This window comes from Porites lutea, chromosome 4 (assembly GCF_958299795.1).
Source record: "Porites lutea chromosome 4, jaPorLute2.1, whole genome shotgun sequence".
In the NCBI taxonomy this organism is placed as follows: domain Eukaryota; kingdom Metazoa; phylum Cnidaria; class Anthozoa; order Scleractinia; family Poritidae; genus Porites; species Porites lutea.
Genome location: NC_133204.1, coordinates 30,100,716 through 30,124,910, shown reverse-complemented (window position 1 = coordinate 30,124,910; position 24,195 = coordinate 30,100,716). Strand labels below are relative to the sequence as shown.

Sequence of the window (24,195 nt, the reverse complement as noted above, 5' to 3'; positions counted from 1 at the left end):
CAGGAGGTGGTCGTTTGCAAGAATGGGAGTGGCGGATCCAGGGGGCGGGCCTCCCCTTATTTTGAGGCCAAACTGAGGCCCGAAGGGCCGAAAAAATTTCTTTTGGAGACCGCCCCCCCCCCCCCCCCCCGTTACCTCAAGGCCTGGATGACCGGCCGGCCCCCGCTTCCTTATCTGAAGGTCTGGATCTGCCATTGAATCGTACGATAAGGGGTCTCTTCCGAGAGGTCCGGACACATCTATTTTATGAAAAATAAATTATTGCATGCAATTTCTAGTTTACAAATGTGTCGTTTCAAGTATTCATTAAAGGTTTTTTTTTTGTATAATCTGAGTACCGTAGGATAAATAGCAAACTTTGAGGTCAAACTATGCGTCAAGTGGTCTCTTAGAAAAGGTTATATGTCTAGAGACTAACTCGAAAACCTCGCGGTTCATTTAGTCTCTGGACATTTCCTTCATTAATACTTATTTTTTTTGTTATCTTAGAAATTAACTAAAAAACGTAGATATGTATAATAATAATATATACACGGTGTAACTTAAAAAGATAAAAGAAATGCAAATAAAGTTGTTGTTGTTAAAAACAAAGGAAAATTATTAAACTGTCAGCCCCAAAACTTGGTCGCGGTCGCTTAGAGAAGGTGGTCGTTTACAAGAGGTTCTACGCTGCAAAGCTTTGACTTAGAAAATTTTGGTATTTTAGATAGGCGTTCGCTTATGAGTAGCCTGTTCCGGCTCCGAGACGGTCGGGTGGCTAGGGCCCACCAAAGATATTCGCGTACGCCAAATTGAGTAAGCGCGAACGCGAAAGCAAAACGGGAGGAAACTGGGGAGAGGAAGGGCCCTTTTCTTTCTCTTCTTTTTTCCCGCCACCGCCCCCTTTCCCCAGATCACGTACTTATATTTTCGCACGCCTTCAAGGAAGCGTCATCTGCATCCCTACTATCTGAGAGGCTGGAACAGGCTATTTATGGGAGGTAGTCGCTTACGAGCGGGTTATCGCACATGGCGAATTCGACTGTAACAATCAATCAGAAAATTATACTGACGTGAACCAGCCACAAGGAATCCAGAATTTTACAACCTCGTTCCCGGAAATCACTTGTCACCCATTTTTTAAGGGAAAAGCCCTGGGGACGAGGTTGAGGATTTTAGACAAGTGATTTCCGGTTTTCCCTGCCTGGGAAAAAGCTTTCGTCCTAACAGTATATATGAAATGGTTAAATCTGACTTGGCGAATCGTTCTGGGGGATACTCGCTTAAAGTTGCTTTAATGGTGGTATGCCACTTGATAGCTAAGACTTTGAGACTATATACACATACACATAAACATATACTTGTTATTCCTTTTTGATAGAGCGACTTTTCTATGACCTTGAAAAATGGTTTCGGTAAGTGCTCGTCGGTTTATCAGCCAATAGATGAAAAGGTCAAAACATGGACTCCTCGTTTTCCCTCCAAAGAAAACCCTAATATGCATGGAGAAAGCATTGTTCAATTGGCCATTCGTGTTGCAGTATAACGTCAAAGCGAAGTATCGATTGATTTCTAGAAAGTTCTCGGGCATGAAATTTTTTCACCGGAGCGCTCGCTTAACCAACCATAGGCCACGCGCGTTTGTATCCGTTCGACAAAACAATGAAATCGCTCTTTTTCCGTTCGTTTGTTGTTTCTGTTTTGTTCGCGCATTTTCATTTCAAGTTCATACGAAAATCGGCTCTAACATGCAGTGTAGAGGTAAACGAAAAAGTGAAAATTCGTCCAGTATCGTGTGAACTGCACTTCGAACGGGGTCTTCATAATGCTGTTTGTAACGAGGAAGAGCCAGAAGCTTAGGAAAGTTTTGGCAAAGAGACTCTGGCAAAGAGTGTCGACTATTTAAATTCTAAACTCTTTTGTGTCTCTTTTCCTCTTTTGCGTGACCGCTCATGATTTTTTTCGCAAGCAGAAAACCATGGAACAAACAGTGTTTATATTTTTCGAACTGTGGACATGAAATGACTTGAACAAAAAAAGCTGAATATAGGTTTGCAAACAAATATTGTAGGCTTTATTGCAACACTGACTTACCATGCCTTCAAGTGCGCCGATACAGAGGACTCGGAGGAGTCCAATACGGTTCATAACCCTACCAAATTCGGACCGGAGGTACTCATCAAAGTGTTATACGGTGCGAGTGCGACTTTGCCCCGAGGTCCACCCCCTTACCCTTTGCTATACGCTTTTTGACAGAAAAAAAAAGACCCAAAAGGGCTAACAGATACATTTTATGGCTGTCAAAGAGTCGTAAAAACGCTCTGGTTTTGTGATTTATTCGTATTAAAAAGACAGTGCATTTACAGCAGTTAAAAGGGGAAGCAAAGTTCTAAACTAGGTATGTGAATGGGGGTACCAGTTGTCAATAGAAGGTTTACGAAAAAGGTATACATGTTATGTTAAAAATGGTATGTAAAAGGACAAGGGTCAGAGCCAGGGGGAGTTTCTCCGTACCAACCCCCCCCCGGAAGTACCTCGCTCCCGGCTCCCATCAAAACCGCATCGGTATATGGGTAGTCACTTTAAGGCAAGCTTGTGAGTGGCGTCTGAACTTGGGCCTGGGTATTAGAAAATACTCGTACAATGGAACACCGCTCTAGAAACACCCACTTACTACTGACCCCTGTATATAACCGACATTTTCGTCTGTCCCGACCAAAAGCTCTTATATTTTCTTTAAAATTAATCCGCTTAATACGGACACTTTATCTGAGCACTTTCTATTACTGAAGAACTTACTAGTGAAAATCTAACAGTAACTAAAAGAAAGGGCGGTTAAACATTCAAAGGTTCTGTCTAATATTTAGTCGACTTGACTGAGTCGCAATCTAAAACCATCAGTAGAAAGTGAGGTCAGGGATTCCATTGTTGTGTAGATTGTAAAACAGTCGTTTTTTTTTTTCTCAAAATTGGTTTAACATAACGCTAAAGAATAGCCCGAAGCACGCGAGTCTCTCTCCAGTCTCGCTCTCTGTTTTCGGCCTCGTTCCAGACCTTTTGTTTGACTGTTCGCGCCTACTTGAATACGCAAAAATACAGACTGTTTTGTAGTCTAATGGTTTGGGGAGGTTTTAGTCCGAGACTATCAATAAAAGACTTTGAGGTTTCTTGAGAATGAACTTATTACAATTACAGGGTTAGAAATTAAACGTTTTCTCGTCTGCTTTCGTCTTCGCATCGATAAAACATGTGTTTTCCTGAGAGCACCCTTAATACGGAAACCTGGCTAATACGGACAAAGAGAGAAGTCCCCTTACTGTCCGTATTGACTGGCTTCATCTTTAACATAGTACAATGCTAACGTTTTTAGGTCCAGGTGGAATAGCCCGGGCGAGAAGCGCAAAAAGGGGAAGGTAGGCATATCAAGGACCTTTCGGCCATTTTGCGACAATTCCCGAATATTTCAGAAAATTTCCAAAGACTACCAAAGATTCCTGAAAACTACCCAAGAATTACGAAGACTACCGAGATGTCCGAAGGTTGCCGAAGATGTCCGAAGACTGCTAAGGAGAAGGGGAAGGGGGCGAGTTGGTCGAGAAAGTTGGGACGATCATCCATTTCCTTTACTCTCACTCCGACTTCCGCTCAATACCTCGATTGGAAACGATAGACATCGCGGTCGACGTTACTTAACCTTTAGCCTGCTTTCAAACCGAGGGGAACTGGGTGCAAGTCTGTATATTATGGGATTAAGACGGAATCATCTTTAACATAGTACAATGCTAACGTTTTTAGGTCCAGGTGGAATAGCCCGGGCGAGAAGCGCAAAAAGGGGAAGGCAAGTGGAGAAAAGCGCGAATGGGAAAAGGGAGCGGGAGCCTTTCCCTCTCTTTCTCCCCCATCAGTTCCCTCTTCAGCTCTCCCGTTCCCTCCCATTCCCTTCTCCCCTCACCCACTCCCCCCCCCCCCCCCTTTCCGACGCCTGCCTTGCAGACAATGCTGCACGAGTAGCATTATTCTATCTCATGAGCTATACACAACAGAATACACTGAGTTAGAAACTCGCATCAGATGGAATGGAAAGTCTTCTGCTGTAGCGTCATTGAGTTGACATTCGCCAAAATTTCCTCCTTGCTCTGATATGAAGTTGACCGATTTACAAAATGGCGAGTTGGTGCACATCAGCGCACAGTGAATTAAAGACGACAAGGATTGTTTGTAGATCACGTGATGTGCCAGACTTTTCTGCTCGTGTATGATGAAGTTCTGTTCTTTTTTCAGTGCATTTTTGTCTGAAAAGGAAACAGAAAGGCTTTTTAAAGTTGGGGTGTGAAATAACTCCACCTCCAATACCAATCCATCCCGCCTCTTTTTATTTCGGGCTTGTTTGCTTCCTGAAACCATGATGGAAGGAGGTGGGGTGGGGGGGGGGGGGGGGTCCGGGGGCTTTTCGGAGGCCCCTTCTCTATAACTTTAAAACCACTCATACAACCAACAAAATTACACAGGATAATGTACTAATTATTTCCAACAGCCTGGTATATTTTGATTGACAAAATGACATAATTAAGTTTACTTTTATCAAGTTTTCCCCTTAATTAATGTAAAGTAGCCTTAAAGCGATAAACACCTCAATTGACTAGTATATTAGTAAGGTGTCTGATAAAATCGCAACGTTTGCTAACACATTAATATTATTTTACTCTGGTAGCCGTTATGTCGTGATGATGTCACATATTCTTAAATAAGAAGGATTTGGAACCATCCGCCATCTTAGTTCTGTCATTTTGAACAGTAATTACAACTCGAGTTAATCGTAATAGAAACAATTTGATCCGTGTATAAAAGGATGCCTTAGGAAGCAAAGAAGAAGAAGAAGAAGAAAAGAAAAAAGAAAGAAAAAAAAGCAAGTTATGAAATTCCTAGAGAAATAAACGCTGTTGAAAACTGATCCCACAATCGGTCTGATTATCATTATTATTACTATTTGATTTTTTTAAAATTTATTTTATTTCTTTCAGATTAGTTATCACTAAAAAGATAGGTACACTTTCTTGCTGTCGACTCATCAATGCGTCATGCATGACGGTCTGAATGAGGATACTTCGGTAACACTAAATACTTAATTTTTTGGCTCTGTAATATGAAACAGTAAATTTTTTTTCAGAAAGAAACAAAAACTGCCCCCAAAAAGCCTATATTATTTTAGGCATATCAAGGACCTTTCGGCCATTTTGCGACAATTCCCGAATATTTCAGAAAATTTCCAAAGACTACCAAAGATTCCTGATAACTACCCAAGAATTACGAAGACTACCGAGATGTCCGAAGGTTGCCGAAGATGTCCGAAGACTGCTAAGGAGAAGGGGAAGGGGGCGAGTTGGTCGAGAAAGTTGGGACGATCATCCATTTCCTTTACTCTCACTCCGACTTCCGCTCAATACCTCGATTGGAAACGATAGACATCGCGGTCGACGTTACTTAACCTTTAGCCTGCTTTCAAACCGAGGGGAACTGGGTCTAAGTCTGTATATTATGGGATTAAGACGGAATCCACCAGGACATTGAGTAATTTTGATTTTCAGTTGATAAAAATCTTGTACCACAATAATTTAAAGCACATTGCATTCTTTGTTACATTTTTCAAGGGCTAAAGATGTAATAAATCATCTGTGGTACACAAAAAAATTTCGCATGGGAGCCCGAGAAAATGAATGTCAAATTTCACAAAAATCAAATCTTACACATGGAATTTTCAGAATTTTTCCTGTGTAATCATAATTCTTGTGAAATTTGATATTCATGTTCTTGGACTTCCAATTTTCTTTGGGGTTACTCAGATGATTTATCACATCTTTAGCTCAATTTCCTGGTGGATTCCGTCTTAATATATAGTAGCCTGCGTAGCAAGCGTTTCCAGAGCAGGAGCAAAAAAAAAAAAGGTGGAAGGGGGAGGGGTAGGGGAGAAGAGGTTCCTTCATTCCCCTCCCCCTCCCCCGTCCTTTCTTTTTTTTTTTTGCTCTCGTCCCAACTTTCTCGACGAACTCGCGAGGAAACGCTTGCTACGCAGGCTAAATATATAGATTTAGTTAGGGCTAAAAGCGAAGCTCTCTATAATATAAAATCGTGTAATGCTTAGCGGAGAAGGCAACGAGAACGGTGAAAAAACAACAGCAGGTCAACTTAGCAAAAAAGTGACTTTACACGTACAGCACACTTTTTTTGTTGTTTTGCACGACTACAACGTAAAACTTCCAGAAACTTCTTACTTACACGTTTATAGAGGAAATGTCGTACGTGTTCTTATTCACTATTTTTTTCACTGCCGCTCATTTTCACCTTTAAGCCGCCACCATTTCTCATTTTCTCACCGCCGCTACAAAATTTTCATGTTGTTCTTCCAACAGAAAATGTTTCCTTTGTTATTTATCTCTCACCCTAGCTCCCTTCCGCTCTTTCCCTCGTTGAGCTTCCCCAGCTTGTCGCCTACTTTCTCTTTTTCTATATTCCAAATATGTGGACGTGACAATTGATCTTAGTAAGCTTAACACTTTAAACAACAGGGATACAGAAACAATTTCCGCTTTCCGTTTTCGTCTTTATTGACTCTTTAGTTGTCTCTGCTTCACAAGACGCAGGTGGCTACGCGATTTCCCGCGAAAATAACCTCGAGTTTCATTTGGTTTGCCATACCTGTTCAATGAGTTATTTTACATTGGTATACCTGTGGTGCGGACGGATGGACGGGCTTACGGTCATGTGATTACCAAAATTTCTCGGATGGGTAGATTACCACATTTTCTTGGGCGTGGGGCTACGCTCGCGCGTGGAGCTCCGCTATAGTGTTCTAAAGTGATGACGTTATAAAAATTAAATTTGTGAAATTGTGAGATTTGTCAAGATATTCTGAAAGAACAACGTCCAAGACGCCTACTTGCCAAAAATTAGCGCTCCTGCACTGAGATATTAGTCAGATATTAGCCCAGTTATGCTCTGATGACTCCATAAAAATCCTTCTAAAATTGACTTGGGTCTAAAAGTTAAGACCTATGTCAAATTTAGAAGGATTTGTATGGAGTCATCAGAGCATAACTTGGCTAATATCTCAGAGACAATTTGCCCCACAATGCTAGGTTTTGGCAAGTAGGCCTCTTGGATTATGTTCTTTGAGAATATTCTGACAAATCCCGCAATTCCACAAATTTAATTTTTTATGACATCACACTTTAGTAGTCTATTAACCAGTGAGCCACGTATAAAATCCTCAAGCACGGTTGTTCATGGGGCTAATAATGACCGAGATATACATACACCCATCCAACATCTCCAAATATGGGACTCCAGCAATCCATACATTTCTTTGTAAATTTTCATGTTCTAAAATGGCCCTATCTTCTTCAATATTGGCCCGATTAACACCACGTTCGGGGATTTTATTTGTCAAAGCTTGATGCGCTGTTCCTGACTATTTGTATCTAATGATGATAATCCCATAACACACGGACACGTCCCCCCTAGGCTAAAAACTAGGCAATTACCTGGCCGCAGTTTTGGTTGCGAGCTTGTGAATTTACACACAAACGGATGCCACATCTCACATGGTGTGTCATTCCACCTGCCGGTAGGTTCCACGAGGCTAACGCAACAGCCGTCTACTCCACAATCGCCGTTAGGTTCTCCGTCTTCCCACCTACTGTAATCAAAAGTGCTGCCATCCGACCAGACAAAGCTGTCATTGGCATTTGTAGCACGGAGACCAATGAAAACGTCCTCTCCTTCGGATATATTGTGGACGAATTCGTTTTCTTGGAGACTTGCAATGGACACCAATTCAGCGCCACTCTGCCTACAAATGGAGGAGGCGTTGGAGAATGGTGTAAAATCTTTGGTTAAGTTGTAGCACGCCTGGTTCCATTCTTGCCATCCCATTTTACACTGGATTGAAAAAGCGCGCCAAGACAGTGAAACAACTGAAAAAAAAAGAAGAAAAACAGAAGTACAAATCGAAAATGAAAAATAGGCAAATAAGGAAAAGAGTATATATTCGCGTAACAGGGCCTTCAGAGTTTTGTTCCTGGGCTATTGTAGCTTATCAGAAATAACGCAAATAGCTGTGACGTCATCAACTTACGCATTTTCACACAAACGTGGCGAAAAACAATCTCAATGATATCACGAGGGATCATTCCCGCCCGAGCAAAACTGATTGTCAGTGCAAAATCAAAGAAACATGGTTTATTCAAGAAATGCAGCCAGCTTTTTATGTCAACGCTCTACCATTTAGCAATAGCTTATCTTACATTCCGGTTGAGGTTGTTTCGCTTCAGGTCTAGTCTGGAGATAGCCTGCGAAAGGCAAACGTTTCTCCTTACTCATCGCCGCTAAGGGACGTTTCGCGAGGAGGAACGACGTTCCTCCTCGCGAAACGTCTCTCAAAAACGATGAGCGAGGGGAAATGTCTGCTGTTCGCAGACTAGTTTGGAGACCCCTTATTCATTTTTTATACATGAGTAGATGTCAAAGAATAGTAATTTTCACTCTTGGAATTGTATGTTGACTCGCCCAAGAAACGTCGAGTTTGTATAAAAATGCGTAAAATCTATAACTGACAAACTGCCCCACAAACCGCTTGATTCAGCAGGCGTTTGCGGGGTAGGAACACCTGACGATCCCGTAAGAACGTCTGCGTGGGAGGCTATGCCGGGGGGCACTCAACAAAGTTTTATACGAGGGTGCGTGGGCGCTCCGCCCAGAGACGATCTAACACCTTCACATATCCGTTGACAGAAAAGGCCACTCTTTCATATACCTTCCATTTAAAACCCTTTCAGAAATCTGTTCAGAACGCTGCATCTCTTTTAACGCTGTAAATGTATCGTACTTTAAATATGAACAAATCACTAAACCAGGTTGTGGTCTTGGCTTTTTCGCAATTCGCGCTCATAAGATGTGTCTGTAAGCGTTATTAGATCTCTTCTTATGATTACAGTCCCAAATGACAGATTCACTTACCCTTTTACCAATATGCCATTTCTGAGTTGCCCAGGCCTCTATCTCAAAACAAGGTTAAGTGCTCAACCTTTGATATGAAAATAAATTTTCATTCTCATGCAAATAAAACTCATTTTCACAAGAAAGGTTGTGCACTTGGCCTCATTTTGAAAGTGATGGGTTTTGGAACTCGGAAGTGGCCTATTGGCAAATGGTACCCCTTTCACATACATAGTTTATACTGACTTTGCATCCCTTTTAACTGATGTAAATGCACTGATATAAATTCACAAAACAAGTGGTTCCCCTTTCATAACCCTAATTCAGTGATTTGCATCCTTTTTACAGTAACTGACTTGAATGCACTGTCTAAATAAATGAAAAAACCAGGACGTTTCGTCGACTTCTACACAGCTATAAAATCCTTTTGTTAGTCATTCTAGGCCTTTTTAAAGACCGAAATGAAGGATTTTCTTACCCTTCGTGGTGAGAATGGACATCTGGAGCCAGGGTGGAAATTACATTTATTTAAAACTTCTTGAATTTCTATAGTCAACTTGTCCCATAATGTATTTGTCTTTCGTTTTGTTCATTTTAGCTAAAGTACAACATACATTTCACTTGAAGATAACTGGCGATTTATATCTGGGATACAAATTCAGACTCCCGTCATGAACGATCGACTCAAGATGCGCCTGCCGAAGCCATTTCCCGTCAAAAGCAATTTCTAACTTGCGTTTGTTATTAATAAAACAAGGGAATTTCGGACAATAATAACAACATCACATTCTCTAGGATTATGCCGGGTCTCGTGCAATTTCCTGAAAGTCGTAATAACCGTAATAGGTGTCCGGATGGTAGGAGAGTGAAACTCACTGATGATGAAATATTCACGGCTTTAGTAAAACTTCAATTGGTTGAAAATCCTTCAACGTTGCATTCAGAAAAAAGATTTCAATTTTATCAATAGCTGAGTTTTTATGATAGCTTTACAGGAAGACATTAAATACGCGAAGCGACTTTAAGTGATAAAATGCAAAATTTGTTTTTCGTGTGCAGGTGAAATTGTTTTTAGAAATCATTTAAATGTCTCCGCTCAGTAAATTAAAAAAACTGTATTTCAATGCAAAATCTTTGTATCGTGGCCGTGCAATTGAACACCGGAAAACCTCGAAACTCGTTAACAACATTGTGCAATTGTCTTTGGAGTTAAAGCAAAAGTTTAAAACACATGAAACAGAAACCATTCTTACTGTACAATAATGACGTTTTGTTTTCCACATCGCAGACAATCGGACGAGAAAACCGTTCGGGCTTTTTTTACGATATTCAATCTTTGTAATATTGCTCCTTTTTAAAGCCAAGTGTATATGTTTCTTTGTAGGCTTTTCAAAAGACATAAGAATATCGGGAAGAAGAATATCGGCCTCATAGCCGGGATAGTTGTCTGTTGAAATTTCGAGTTGTCCTTAAGCTATTATCTAAGCTATTATCTAAGCTATTATCTATTCTGCGGCACGAGTAGAATTGGTTTCTTAGTTTTGAAACATCTAGATAAATCCCCAATAACATGTGCATAGTGCCTAATTATTTCCACCTAACACAGCCAATCAAAATTTTGCCACAAGACTTAACCTTACAGCAAACAAAAGTCAAAGGATTTGTTTTACTGCACAGTATTCTAGCGATTGTGTGCGACATTCTTATTTTTCAGCTGTCGGAGCTTGGACAGTGGCTGTATTGGCGAAAGGGATTTCAAACTGATCAGAATTTTTTAGTCAAAACCTCCTTTGTGATCTTCCTTTTTGCTTTGTGATAAAGATTTAATTTTTTCGTTCGTTTAGCTCTGGTTGTGGCAGGTGATTATCGAAGGGAGGGATATTGCTTCCGCAAATAGCACGAGCTGTCCACAAATAGAATCAAATTTTCTTCAATTTTGCGTCAAGGCTTTTTCATTAAACACCTTTGTACAAATTCCTTTCCATCCGCTACAATCAGTGTAAAAATAAACGTACTTTTCGTTACTGTATAAAAGCTTAAAAATTGTATTCAAATACCAAATCCAAACACTTTTTTCAAACCTTATTTTAAAGACGTCTAGCATCGATTAGCTTTTGCTAACTAGCGTTAGAAAAATCGTCTTTTAAAAAGCCATAGTTCTAAATAAAATCCATTGTCTTTGATATAGGCTGTATTTAATTACAAGCCATTGAAAATCAAGATAGAGTCTTAAAACGTAACGTGCAAATGTCTTAAAATCATTGAAAAAAATATCACCAACTTACTTGTAAATGTGAAACGAACTACCGAAAACCACCTTCTCCAAATCATGACGCTCCGTCAAGGAAAGGTTGTTGCAGAAAATATATACCCGCTTTTGCACCACATTTTAGTATCTAATGATATAAATTCATAAAGGTACCGCTTGTATAAAAAATGACAGATAGCATATGTCTCAAGGACGGGCTGTCGGAACACATTACATTGTTATCGGGAACATTCCACTCGAAACCGATGACGTCATAAGCAGTACATTTCCCCTCGTTTTGATTTCTGTTTTCCCCCCTCCCGTTTGTCTCTAATTACTGTAGAGTTTCCTAAGTAAATTATTTTATTATCAAGACCTGAACTATGGAATAAAAAAATGTACTTGTCACAATAGAGTCCTTTAGATTCGAGGAAAAGAACGACTACGAGTACGAGATTTAACTTAAAGCTTTTTCGCGTATTCTCAAAATATAGACACCCCGGAAAGCTTCATTGTGTGTGTGTTTAATTTAATTAGAAAAGATAGCACTGTTATCTATATTGAGGGGAGTTAGGCCTTCTCTCAATCGCAAAGTGATAAAAATTCTAACATTTGATAACTCGTTTCCGCCATTACGACATTCTCGCTAAAACTCGTAGTAGAATGACGACGGCAACCAAGTTTTCCCGCCAAAACGACGCTGGTTCACTCCCGCGCACTACTTAGTATTGAGGAAATCTCGACCTCGTAGTCGTACTCGTCCTAGAATCTAAAGGTCTTTAATGTCTTGCGGTGAGCACGTACAAAAAAGACTGATTACCGCCTGAGTCAGTTTAGGCTGTGGTGGTCTACACTAGTACCGTACAGCTCTTGCAGCGGCACAAAAACTAGATTGGATAGGGATTCTGTTCACACATTAGGACGGTGATTTCAGTGCGGTTTTTGGTACGGAGAAAAGCTGCTCCACGCAAATCTTGAAAATTGGTCTTCACATTATCGGGATAGTCTTCTGTGCCACCCTTTGGCAAAGAGTGATTATAATAAACATAGCTTCACTCTGGGTATTCTGTGAGCAAGCTCTGAGGAGCTCTGGGGGCTCAGTCTTCGAGATCTAAGGACCCCCGGATGGGTCCTGTCTCTGTGTGCTTTTTGTTTTTTTTTTTACCTGGACTAACGCAACTTCGTTGAAGGTCCCTGGTTGTTTTCATCTAACCTTGTCTTCAGGGCTTTTCCTATTCTCTAGAGGAAAAGCCCTTGGGGCGAAGTTAGCTTTGACCTGGTTGGGCTCTCTACATTAAGCTCAGTATAAGTCTGTTGAGTTTCTCATTCGGATGCAGTGGTGGCGACTGTCGATTGTTTCTTTACACAGAAACTTTGTGTTTTCTCGATGTTTTCACACCAAATTGCTTGAATTTTGGCAGGCAAAGTATTAAAACTCGAAAACGTCAACCCAATTTTCTCAAGTTTCAATCCTTTTCCATCTTTGCAACAGACTGGGACAGGAAACAGTTTCAGTGCCTAAACATAGTCTTGAATGACAAACTTGGAGCATTATTTTTTGAATTTAAAAGATATGAAGAAACACTTTAGCTTTTCAAAGGCATGCATGCAATGCGTAGTTTTATTTAAAGCTCCGCTTTTAGATTTAGCTATATTCGTATGTGTTACTACTCCGTTGGATAACACAATCCAGTGGTTAAATCACTATCCAGCCGATAAGTATTAGGGAAACCAACTGCGCTATCCAGTGGATAGTGATTTATACCCAGACGTTTATCTCTCGATGAATATGTGCGGGCAAGGGAAGACGGCAAGGAGAAAGCGGGCTTTGCCTCTTTTCTCTCTCCTTCACCAGTCACTCGCGTGTCTCTCGCGTTTCGCGCTCGAGCCTTCAGGAGGAGGCAGGATTTATCCACTACAAAGTTTCCACAGAAAATAAAAAAATTGGTCAACCTCGTCCCCAGGGCTTTTCCCTTAATTTTTTAAGGGAAAAGCCCTGGGGACGAGGTTGAAAATTGGTCAGGTCCGCATGCTAACCCGGAGGCGGGGCAGTACTCCGGATATCAAGTGACGGGGATGAGGAAGAAGCGGGATTTATCCACTGAAAAATTTCCACAGAAGAAACTGGGCAGGTAGATCCGCAGTCTCTCCCCCCCACCCCCCCCCCCCTACCAACCCATATGTTTCAACGCGCTCTGAAACAAGCATGTTAACCCAGGGGGCCTGGATTTCAAGTGGCGGGGATGATCGAATGGGGGCAAAAATCAAAACCCCCAAAAAATCCCCAGGGCTTCCAACAAAAAACCCAAAAATCCCTGGAACAAAAATTAATCCAAAAATATTCCCATGCCTAATTTCTGAGCCTTATTAACTAGTTTTATGAAACAGATGTAATGTAATGCGTTAAATATTAAAACAGCAGTAAAACAGCACTAACACTAATCTTCAGATTGTTTTCAATACCCCTCAAAAATATAAGCTAATATACCTACTTAAATCGAGTCACCCAAAAAATACTTACAAAATTTTCCAACCCCAAAAAATCCCGGAATAGCAAATTTTAAACCCAAGAAAATCATTCGATCACCCCCGTCACTTGAAATCCGGAGTAAACCAACCCCCACCCTCCCTCTTCTCCCCAAGGAAATTAGGAAATGGTCGCCCACGGGTCCCTCGCCACGGAAAACGAAATGTTACAGCTAAAATTTGCCATTTCAAATATGGGGAAAATTTTTAAGCTCGCTTTTTCATTTTACTCTTTTCTTTATAACAGGGCATTTCAAATTTATTTACGCGAGAGCTGGCCATCGATCGTTCTATGGCTGACTCTACATGCTCTATGTTCAAGGAATTTTTAAATTTGCTTACATCACACCCTTTATCTTTTGGTGGAAAGAGCTGACCATCTAATAACGCTTTGTCATAAACAAACATGGCGACCACGTTTGGCTGGAAAAGAAAATGCCCTCAAAATCTAGCTCGTAAAAGAGCTGCTTTGTTTGACGAGAGCAATCAAATACCGAATGAAGATGATAATGAACCATTCGAAGAGGACTGGCGTGTCCTTTTAGTTAAAAGAGGAGTTCTGGGTATTGAGGATAGTGTTTTAAAAAGTAAGCGACTTCAAGATGAAGGCGTAGCGCTCGCCGAGCAACAAAGGTACATGTTTTGAAATGATCCAAACTCGATTCTACACGTGTGGTTTCATTGAATATATTGCCAGTTTATTGTAACTTCTTCTAATTTTAAGCGTAAAGCTAATGCAAGCATGTGTATAAAGTCACCCCCCAGGGGGTGGGGATGGGGTGGGGGATGGAGACTAGCCCTTAACCTTTTGGTCATTTAAGAATTTGTTCATGCTTAGCGTGCGTATATCGAGTTATGGATGCACGCGGGAAGTTTGGAGAGCACGAAAGATGCGTAAGAGTTGCACGAGGCGATAGCCGAGTGCAACTCTAGCTTCTTGAGTGCTCTCCAAACTTCCCAAGTGCATCCATAACTCGATATACGCACAGCTATAAGCATGAGCAAATTCTTTTATAACATAGCTGACAAAAATGCTTGCTTTTTGATTAACTGCAAAATTCTCGTAACACGCTACAAAATAACAAACAGTTCTATTGGCTGATTACAAACACGCCACAATCGTCTAGTTTGAATGAAAATATTCTTTCTGTAAAAGTGAGAAAGAAAATTTGCTTCTTTATTCGTTAACGATCAATGGAAACTAAGCAGAAACAAAGGTAAAAGAGTCTTAAAGTTCACCTAAGTATGAAGTCGTGGAGTATGGTTTGGATTTGCTGAAAAGATGTTTACGTTTTGCTCGGCAAAATCCAGAAAACATGTTTTTAGCGAAGACGACTGTCATCCTTCTTTAAACTTATATTCATTTACGAACATTGGCTGGTCATTACGGCTTCTTGAGAAGACCTGGCAGCAGTTGTTTTTGTGAGTAGAAAATTTATGTCTTCTTGTGTAATTTGTGTTGTTATTGCGAGAGAAATTTTCCTGCTTCAGTTGGATTGTCCGGAGATAACAAAGTACATAACAAATTTAAAAACAACAATAAAAACGGAAATTTTGCCTTTAAATGTTGTTGATGACCAGTTGGTGACTGTTCTGTTCCCAGTGAATGTCTTTCGGCCAAAATTTGCTGCAGCTGGTCTTCGACAAATTTGCGAAACGCGCGACTTGCAAGTTTTTTTTAAATTCGGCTTTATTTTTGCTGCTTGTTGGATCAGGACCTAAAAGGCCAATGCCGATAGAAAAATTGGGCAGTTCTTTGCTGGTTTCTTCCGTATTTTAAAGAGAAGGAAAAGTGCACTGCAGCTTAAAAGTCGACAACTTTGCAGCCAGGTAAAAAAAAAAATGCTCACGTCATCTTATTTACGCACGGGCGTGCGTAAATAAAGATTTTGTTCATAGCCGCTCAATAGGACTTAAATAGGGGTACGCGCGCTATGTTATAATAATATTTTAAAAATAGTTATTACTTTATTGAGAGGGGAAGCATATGTCAGTTAATTTTGGCTAAAAACCAGCAAAACGTAAGAGAAAAGAGAAAAAAAACCCGTAAATATTATAGGAAATTATGGGTGTTACGAAAACTAAGACCCTCGAAAACTAAGACTTAAGACCTAAGACCCGTCTTGGTTTTCGAGATTACGAAAACTAAGACCCCCTAAAATCGAATCCGTCAAAATATAAAGTCAAATTGTAACCGAAATAGGTCTGATCTGTCAAATTATATCATGTTTGATCCTTTCCACCGAGTTTTAGGTCAAATTTAACGGTAAATTTAGGGGTCTTAGTTTTCGTAATTATGAAAACAAAGACCCCTCTTAGTTTTCGTAATTACGAAAACTAAGACCCCCACCAAAACAATCTCTAAAATTTCTACAAAGTCGAATTACGACCGTTTATTGAAGATTATAATCCGTAAGACAAACAAAAACTACTATCATACGCGTTCTGATCTACGATCCGCTAACAATTTGCTAAAATTATTACCCCGGGAATCCTGACCTCTGGCAACCTACTGTCACGCAATCTTCACTTTGTATTGATTGTTTGTTTATTTTATTGTTCTGAAATTAGAACTCCAATTCTCGAGACGATGTTTTGCTAGTACAGGAAATTCATTCACTCATTCGTTTTTTTTTATTATTATTTCATGAGTGATTTTAGCGATTATCCCTCACAGACTATTTCTCCTTACTCCCCACCCCTACCCCTCAACTACCTTTGCATTGTCAGCAACGATAAAAACAAACGCCAGAAAAACGCAATGTAGCATATTCTCCTTTTTTCGTCCTTTTTATAAAAACACTTTTCTATCTATGACCTGGCCAGACTTAGCGATCAGGCATTCAGGTCTTTGACATGTCAGCCCGCAATGAAGACAAAAATCCATCTCCAGTGGAAAACCAATCTTATGACTTTAAGGATAAATAACCAAAATTATAGAGGTAAGGCATATGTTCAGTGTTAAATTATACGTAGGTAGTCTATAGCTTTCATCCTCTTCTTAAAGCCACAATATTGATAATGTATGTCTGCAAATTGTGAGAAGAAGTGGATCGTCTAGCACGCGTATGATAGTAGTTTTTGTTTTTCTTACGGATTATAGTCTTCAAACGGTCGTAATTCGACTTTGTAGAAATTTAAGAGATTGTTTTGGTGGGGGTCTTAGTTTTCGTAATTATGAAAACTAAGAGGTGTCTTAGTTTTCGTAATTACGAAAACTAAGACCCCTAAATTTACCGTTAAATTTGACCTAAAACTCGGTGGAAAGGATCGAACATGATATAATTTGACAGATCAGACCTATTTCGGTTACAATTTGACTTTATATTTCGACGGATTCGATTTTAGGGGGTCTTAGTTTTCGTAATCTCCAAAACTAAGACGGGTCTTAGGTCTTAGGTCTTAGTTTTCGAGGGTCTTAGTTTTCGTAACACCCGGAAATTATTTGCTTCGTAAAGTTAATGCAACATTTTGAAATTCCCATTAATTTAAGTTGTGTTAATTTTTGTAAAGGTTAATTTCTGCTTCATTAATTAAGTGGAATGTTAATTTCCATGCAACCCTAATTTCCAATACACTCTGTTGACAGCTAAGTAAGAGGAGTATTTTGGAGATCAGCCATTCTTTGCCTGATCCTTTTCCTACCTTGTACCAAAAAAGTAGCAAACAAAGTTTTCATTTCAGGTTATACGTTTTACTTTGTCCTTGTTGTCCCTATAAGTTTTGGTTTCTCTGTGAACGCCTTGTTAATTTCCTTCATTCTGACTTCCTTCATTCTTACATTCCTTCATTCTGACATTCTCACATGTAGTTCTGTTAATTTCCAATACCTTAATTTCATGGACCATTAATTTCCTTTAATAAGGTATATGTCGTAGTTAATTTTTTATCTCAGATAACTTTTATTTTTCTGTGTCAACTTCATCAGCATGTACATTACCATACCCAGGAGAAAAACACGGCAAAAACATCTGAAGACTGCAACCAGGCTGTCTGTTATCCAGACACAATAACTTGAACTCTGGACAACTGTTGATGATTGTTTTCCTGACGGAGGGGATGGTTCCCAAACAAACCCTCTTTCTGGCCCTCTTTCCTCCCTCCTCACTCTCATGACTCTCCAAATGCGCTTCCTCTTGCAACTTCATTTCCAAAGAAGAAAAAAGACCCTGGAAGCTACTGCATATTGTTGCTTCTTTTTAATAATTATTGTAAATGAATATTTCACTTTGCCATTAAATTCTAGGTACTGGGAAGCAATTTCAAGATGGAATGAAGCGATATCGTTAACACCAAAAAATGAAAAGCTTTATGAAATGAAGTCACAGGTGAGATTGAGGGTAGAAGAGGTTAGGAGAACTGGAGCCAAAGATGGCTTACTTTCAACGTAAATTTTATTTCACGTTGAATGTTTGTAGACAGAGGGAGTGGTTGATTAAAGCATTTTACCATTTATAGGATCATCTACCTCAACATAATTTTTTTGGTTCAATTAGTATCCTTGGTTTCAATTAAGTCTTTTATTGTTAGCAGTGTGATTCACATTTTATTTGTTAGTAACCATTCAACACGTCAGTGTTTGAAAATTTATTAAATGGGCGTGTCATTCCTAGCTAGTTCATTTTGTTGATAATGCCTATTATGTGTCCATATCCCGGGTCCTTATTCGCTATGGAATTTGAGAAATAACTTGTTAATGAAAAAATCACATTATCGTGTCAAGCAAATTAATGTGTTGCCAAAGCATTATTTCAAATGTTTCAAAAAACAAAAAATTAACTTGAAATTTAACTGTAAGGCTAACAAGTTTTCAAAAACCACAAATACTATCCATTCCAATCATCTTCAACTTTGTCAATCTATACCTCCTTTCGTATTTGCTGTGTTATTTAAACCACCCATTCATGTTTTGAGTGGTTATATTTTTTGGAGGTCACTCAGTTTGGTGGCAGTACTGTACCCACAGTACCCACTGTTTGAATTTTGATAAATTTCATGACACAGCTCCTTTGAGTTCTGTTTTGAACCTTGTAGGAATTAATGTCTTGAAACTTTTCAGGTCTTAATGACAATTGGCAACAAAATTGTTGAGACATTGTCCTCAAATGGGGTAACTTTGGAGAACAAAACAATCCACACCCCTCCATTTAGTTGGGTAGCTACTAAACAGGTAGCTTGAACAGTGGCACAACATTTCGTGGAGTGGATGGGGGAAGGAAGCTTTACTTTTCCCTTTTTGAGTTTGCAAAAATTAATGTCCAAGAGGCCCTTCAAGGCAAAGCGTCTCAACTAATTATGTTGCTTATTTGGAGCTTCCGATAGGCTTCCAGATGTCTTGGACTCAAATTTGCTCATTTAATGCAAAGCCTCAGTCTTGAATTTGGTTAAAGAAGAAAAGTCTCTGTTTCAGATTTTGTGATCTCTCCACTTCATGCTTCATGATAGCTTGCTTCACTTAACATGACTACTTTTAGGTTTTTTTACACTGGGTGTATTTTTAAAATACATGATATACAGTCAAACAGTACAGTCAGATGGAATATAGTGAAAATATCAATTGGGATTATAACTTTTTAGCAACAAAATTTAATTGCAGGTACTCTTGGAACTTCATGAGTTATTTCCTGCCATACAAGCAGCAGAGAAAGCAGTCTCACTTAACCCTCATTGGTTTGTGGCACATCAAACTCTTGGCCGGGCACAGATGGGATTTGGTGATACTGAAATGGTAAGTACACTGTATTTGCCTGCAGAGATTTTTTTAGATGTCTTTGTAAACCAAAATTCTCCCCACAATAAAAATTTATTAAGAGAATGTTGTTTAAATTAAAAATTAACACCAGACAAAATTACTGAAGTTTTGTTTGAATTAATCATGGGCACCAGTGCTACTGTTTATACAAAACCTTAGGGAGGATATGACCCCGGGGATACTCTCGGAATTTTTTGGCAAGGATGTGTTGCTAGGACCCAGTGGATTTAGCCTTAGCCTATATTAATTTATATACCAGACTACAGTGTAGTTCAGCTGTTACTACCCTAGCTATATTAGACTGTAAGACTCTCCAAACCTGAACTCTTTCCTACTGAGTCACTATTTCCCAGAAACTTGAATTGAGGTCTACTCTTTTTTTGCTACGGATCTAAGTTGTAGGTACCATATTTCCTCAAATAATTAATAAGTGCCCCTCGATTAATCGCAACCTCCCTAGAATAACTGCCCCCCTTTGATGGAAATATTTAAAATTATTGCCTTCCTCAAATAATTGTCCCCCAACCCCTCTCGCCATCTCTTTTTTTTTCATCCACTCCCTGTAAAAAGTTAAAAATTGACAACTTGGATAACAGACATATCTGAAGTGGAGTCTGGTGCAGCAAAACTGATCAGTGATGGTTTAAACTCTGATGTCAAGGATATTGACATTTGAAAATTTAAATCAAGGAACCAAATCTGGAACACTTAATGGAATAATAAAACAAAATATATAGAGGGTCGTGAAGGGGTAAAATGGGAACTAAAATGGGATTAGCCTTATTGTGGACTGGGAAAATGGGATTTACTCACTGGGACTGGGATTTAGCCACTGGGAATGGGATGAACAATTATAAAATGGGAATGGGATTTCTTTTCTTCAGCAGTCTTTGCTCCAATATTTTGAAGTAGAAAAATAAAATTTCGTAGCAATGGACCTTGCACTCCTCAGTAGAGACCGTGAAATCAGTATTTTTCGCCTTCGCGCCCGCGGTCTAGCTACCAGCTAGCAGTGAAAGCGGAGACAGTGAGTCAGACGAGGATTGTGCAGATGATAGAATTGGTTTTCATATGGTTATGTCAACAAGGGCTGGAAGAGAAAGAGTGTTCACCAGCAGAATGAGAGATTTTCTTCAGTCCAGGTGAAGATACGTGTATCCAAATAGCGTCAATCAGTGCTTTTAATTTATTATGCGCATGATTTTGCAAATAATCATTAGTAATGGGATTTTAGATTTGGTAACTGGGATTTTGGCAAAAATTAGCCTGGGAACTGGGATTTGGGCCAAATTTAGGCTGGGAACTGGGATTTGGTACCCCCCTTCACGACCCTCTATATAGGGCATGACTTCCAGTAAGCAACATTTGAAAGAATCGCCTCCCTTGCACTATCACCTTCCCTCGAATAACCGCCCCCTTTTGGTGCGAAAAAAGAATAATCGCCCCTGGCTATCATATGAGAAAATACAGAATGCCAATTAAAGTCTTGGGTTTGAAAAGCTATGTCATTTTTTTTTGCATAACTTTTTACTTCTCCCAATCATCAATTACTCATCATTGTTTATGTCAGTTGTTGAAAGACTGACTATTGTTAACTTGGGGTTAAATTTTTATCCAAGTTTTCCAAATGTTTTTCTGTTCATAATTAGATTCGTCATTTTAGAGTGTCTAAACATCAACTTTTGATAAAAATAATTTACCGGCTGGGGAATTTTCTTTGTTAGCATTCAGATTTGAAGTCAAATTTTATGGTAATCCAGGTTTATCCTCATCCTGCTTTGAACAATGGGGCCATGGCCTGGGGGCAGGGAAGGGGTACTTGACCACATTTTTATAAGGGGAGGCTCCACCCTGAAGTTTAACCCCTTACCCTTCTATATACACCATTTTTGACGGAAAAGGTACCACTTTCATATACGTTACATTGGCAAATGGTACACCTAAAGTTCACATACCTAGTGTAGAGCAGTTCATCCCTTTTAACTGCCTTTAATGCTTGGTCTTTTGATGAATAAATAACTAAACCAAAAAGTTTTCTTGTCTCTTATTTGTCTGTTAGCCCTTTTTGGTCCTTGTACAGAGTGAAATGACAGATTTCCCCAGCTTTCATATACTTCAACTTATGAAATCCCTGCTTTCCTTTTTATATACCTGAAGCCTGAAAAAGGTAGCCCTTTTGCAGGGTTGTCATTAAGATTTCAAGTTGCTGGGTAAATACAACAAGTAGGCAGGGAATCAAACAGCTAGGGGTGCATTTCTTTTGGTTCTATTTTTCTTCTATTTTCCTTAAAAATTAGCCGGGGGCCACGTTCATCATAGCCCGGGGAAATCTCCAGCCCCTGCCTCTTAATGACAGCCCTTCCTTTTGGTTGGAGCCTGGCCATAATTATTTGCCATTGTAGGGAGTTGCACCTGGGGCCATGGAGTATTATAAAACTTTGTGGTTTATTGGTGTTGAAGAAAACATGAGACCTGCAGCTTTCTAATACAATGGGTACTCTGCAAAAAACAAAACTTGAAAAAACATGAGACGGGGTTGAAGAATTTATCTTTTAAAACACCATAAAAATGGTTGACCCTTAGGGGTTCACCCCCTCCTAAGAAAATTAATATCCTGGATCCGTCCCTGCTTCTTTTGGGAGCAGGGGATTACAGCGTGAGTGAAGATTCACAGAAAGGTAGCCAAAAAATTGTTTTATTTTTCTTCTCTTCTGGGGGATTTTTTTGTGTGAAAGTAAAGCTTGCAATAGCTAGGCTTAAATTGTTATGGCCCATGTTTGCCCAAGCATGAAACATCAATAACAATAATTATGTTTGCTGATGGACTTGTCATTAATTTTTTTGATTGCATTATTCTTTGTTTGGATATGTTAGGGTGTGAAGAGCTTCTCAAGAGCTGTTCATCTGCAGCCTGATGATTTAGAGGTAATGGGAAATGCTACATGCAGTGTAGATGATAATTTAATTTAGAATAAATTAGTTAACAGTCCAGCAATTGTTCTGTTAATGGCACCATTTTGATCAGCAAAGACAGCTCATCAGAATTTTACCTTAACTCATGGGCCTTTTAAATGAAAACAAAAATGCATCTACATCTTTGCCAAACAGGGTTCTTACAGATTCAAGACTTTTTCCAGTCTTTTTCCAAAACAATAATTTTTTTTCCAGACTCAAGGTTATCAAATAGGTGATCAACAGACACCTTAAAAACAGAACAGCAAAACTTTTTTCATGATGTGCTGGAAACATACGGGCAAGATTGAATAAGATTTGACCAAAACAAAAAGAATCAAGACTTTTTGCCATTTTTTCCAGACCTAATCTCCAATGTCAAGCCTTTTTCAGGGTCTGGAAAATTGCTGGGCAAATTTTAAGATTTTTTCGAGAATTCAAGACTCTGCATGAACCCTGGCCAAAACTAGTTGCATGAAAATGAGACTGGTGACTCCAGTGACTGGCGGTTTTTTCCCCTTTGTGCATTGTGTCTCACCGTCACATCAGATTTTATTTTAATGGGAGTAAATTTTAGGAATGAAGGAAAAAGCTCTGGCACCCCATACCCCCTCCAGGTATAACCATAATTGTGAGACTACCCTGTGTTACTGATATAGCAACATTATTTTTCATGTGCCAATGGTAGTTCCTGGAGGTGAGGGGTGGGGGTACTTAACAAAGTTTTATATGCAGAGGCCCCACCCAGAGGTCCAACCCCTTACCCATTTATACCCCATTTTTGACAGAGAAGATTTACTTTTTGTGTACCTTCCAACCCCTTTCACATACCTAGTTAAAAGAACACTGTATGCCTTTTTACTGCTGTAGATGCAATGTCTTTAAAATAATTATGAAAAGTCACAAAACCAGGAAATTTTCTCAATTTTTCTACGCCCTTATGGATCTTTTTACAGACTGAATTGACAGATCCCTACCCTTTTATATACCTGAGGCTTGGAACAGGTACCCCTATTGGGCGGAGCCTTTCTGTATATACGCCATAATAAGGATTACCCCTCCCCCCTCCCCTGATAGCCTGTTCCAGGCTCTCAAAAAGTGGGGGAAGACGTGAAACTGAAATGCATGAAAAGGGGGCAGACGGGAAAAAGGTTACAGGAATAGAGACCCTAACCCGCCGCCCTTTCTCTCCTCAATCAGTTTCCTCCCATTTTATTTTCATGTTTGTGCTTTCTCAATTCTGCGGGCCTGACTATCTCGGAGCCTGGATCAGGCTACCCCTTCATGTGATAGTTTTATGAACGCGAGACCAATATAGACTATTCTTGCTGTAGATGTGGACAGAGGACCTCCACTGGGCCTGGAAACTGAGAGATCAAAAGAGACAACAAGACAAAGAAAAATTGGACTCTATAAGTACACAACATAGCAAAGAACTTTCGGAATTATATGCCGCAGATCTTGATACTGAAACAGAGAAAGATGAATTTGTAAAAAAACAAACAGCATCAAGGAAGAATCTCTAAATAATTTAAGACATGACATGAATTTCTTGTGTCGCTTACGAGAGCTTTTCATTACAGAAATTTAAGTCACAGATCAAATGGGGTTTCACAAAGTAACTACAGCTGGTCACTCATGAGTGGTTGCAAGGAGGGCTTTGACTGTGGTTTAGGCCTTTTAAAATATGGAACCACCATGACGATTCTGATGAAAGCTATCAGAGGGAGGGGAAGAAAATTTGAAG

General features: G+C 39.6%; 2 protein-coding genes across 2 annotated transcripts; one reads left to right on the top strand and one right to left on the bottom strand.

Annotated features, from left to right (window-relative positions):
- Positions 1 to 3,952: 3,952 nt before the first annotated feature.
- On the bottom strand, positions 3,953 to 11,431 carry LOC140935295 (C-type lectin 1-like). Its single transcript, XM_073384843.1, has 3 exons — positions 11,256 to 11,431; positions 7,518 to 7,949; positions 3,953 to 4,271 (listed from the first exon to the last, which is right to left on the bottom strand). Exons 1-3 carry the CDS (start codon positions 11,299 to 11,301, stop codon positions 4,003 to 4,005), a joined length of 747 nt encoding a protein of 248 aa, XP_073240944.1. The 5' UTR covers positions 11,302 to 11,431; the 3' UTR covers positions 3,953 to 4,002.
- A 2,700-nt stretch (positions 11,432 to 14,131) lies between these two features.
- LOC140935294 (tetratricopeptide repeat protein 33-like) lies at positions 14,132 to 23,996 on the top strand. The gene is made up of 5 exons (XM_073384842.1): positions 14,132 to 14,377; positions 17,991 to 18,072; positions 19,341 to 19,472; positions 22,371 to 22,421; positions 23,783 to 23,996. Exons 1-5 carry the CDS (start codon positions 14,151 to 14,153, stop codon positions 23,972 to 23,974), a joined length of 684 nt encoding a protein of 227 aa, XP_073240943.1. The 5' UTR covers positions 14,132 to 14,150; the 3' UTR covers positions 23,975 to 23,996.
- The last annotated feature ends 199 nt before the right edge of the window (positions 23,997 to 24,195 follow it).

Excerpts from the sequence above, each read along its gene's own strand:
- LOC140935294 (XM_073384842.1), top strand. The coding sequence starts at position 14,151 with ATGGCGACCACGTTTGGCTGGAAAAGAAAATGCCCTCAAAATCTAGCT. Across the intron at positions 14,378-17,990 it reads GCGCTCGCCGAGCAACAAAG|GTACTGGGAAGCAATTTCAA; the intron begins GTACATGTTTTG and ends ATTAAATTCTAG. Across the intron at positions 19,473-22,370 it reads GATTTGGTGATACTGAAATG|GGTGTGAAGAGCTTCTCAAG; the intron begins GTAAGTACACTG and ends TGGATATGTTAG.
- LOC140935295 (XM_073384843.1), bottom strand. The coding sequence starts at position 11,301 with ATGATTTGGAGAAGGTGGTTTTCGGTAGTTCGTTTCACATTTACAA. Across the intron at positions 7,950-11,255 it reads AGTTCGTTTCACATTTACAA|TTGTTTCACTGTCTTGGCGC; the intron begins GTAAGTTGGTGA and ends TTTTTTTTTCAG. Across the intron at positions 4,272-7,517 it reads GCAACCAAAACTGCGGCCAG|ACAAAAATGCACTGAAAAAA; the intron begins GTAATTGCCTAG and ends TTTCCTTTTCAG.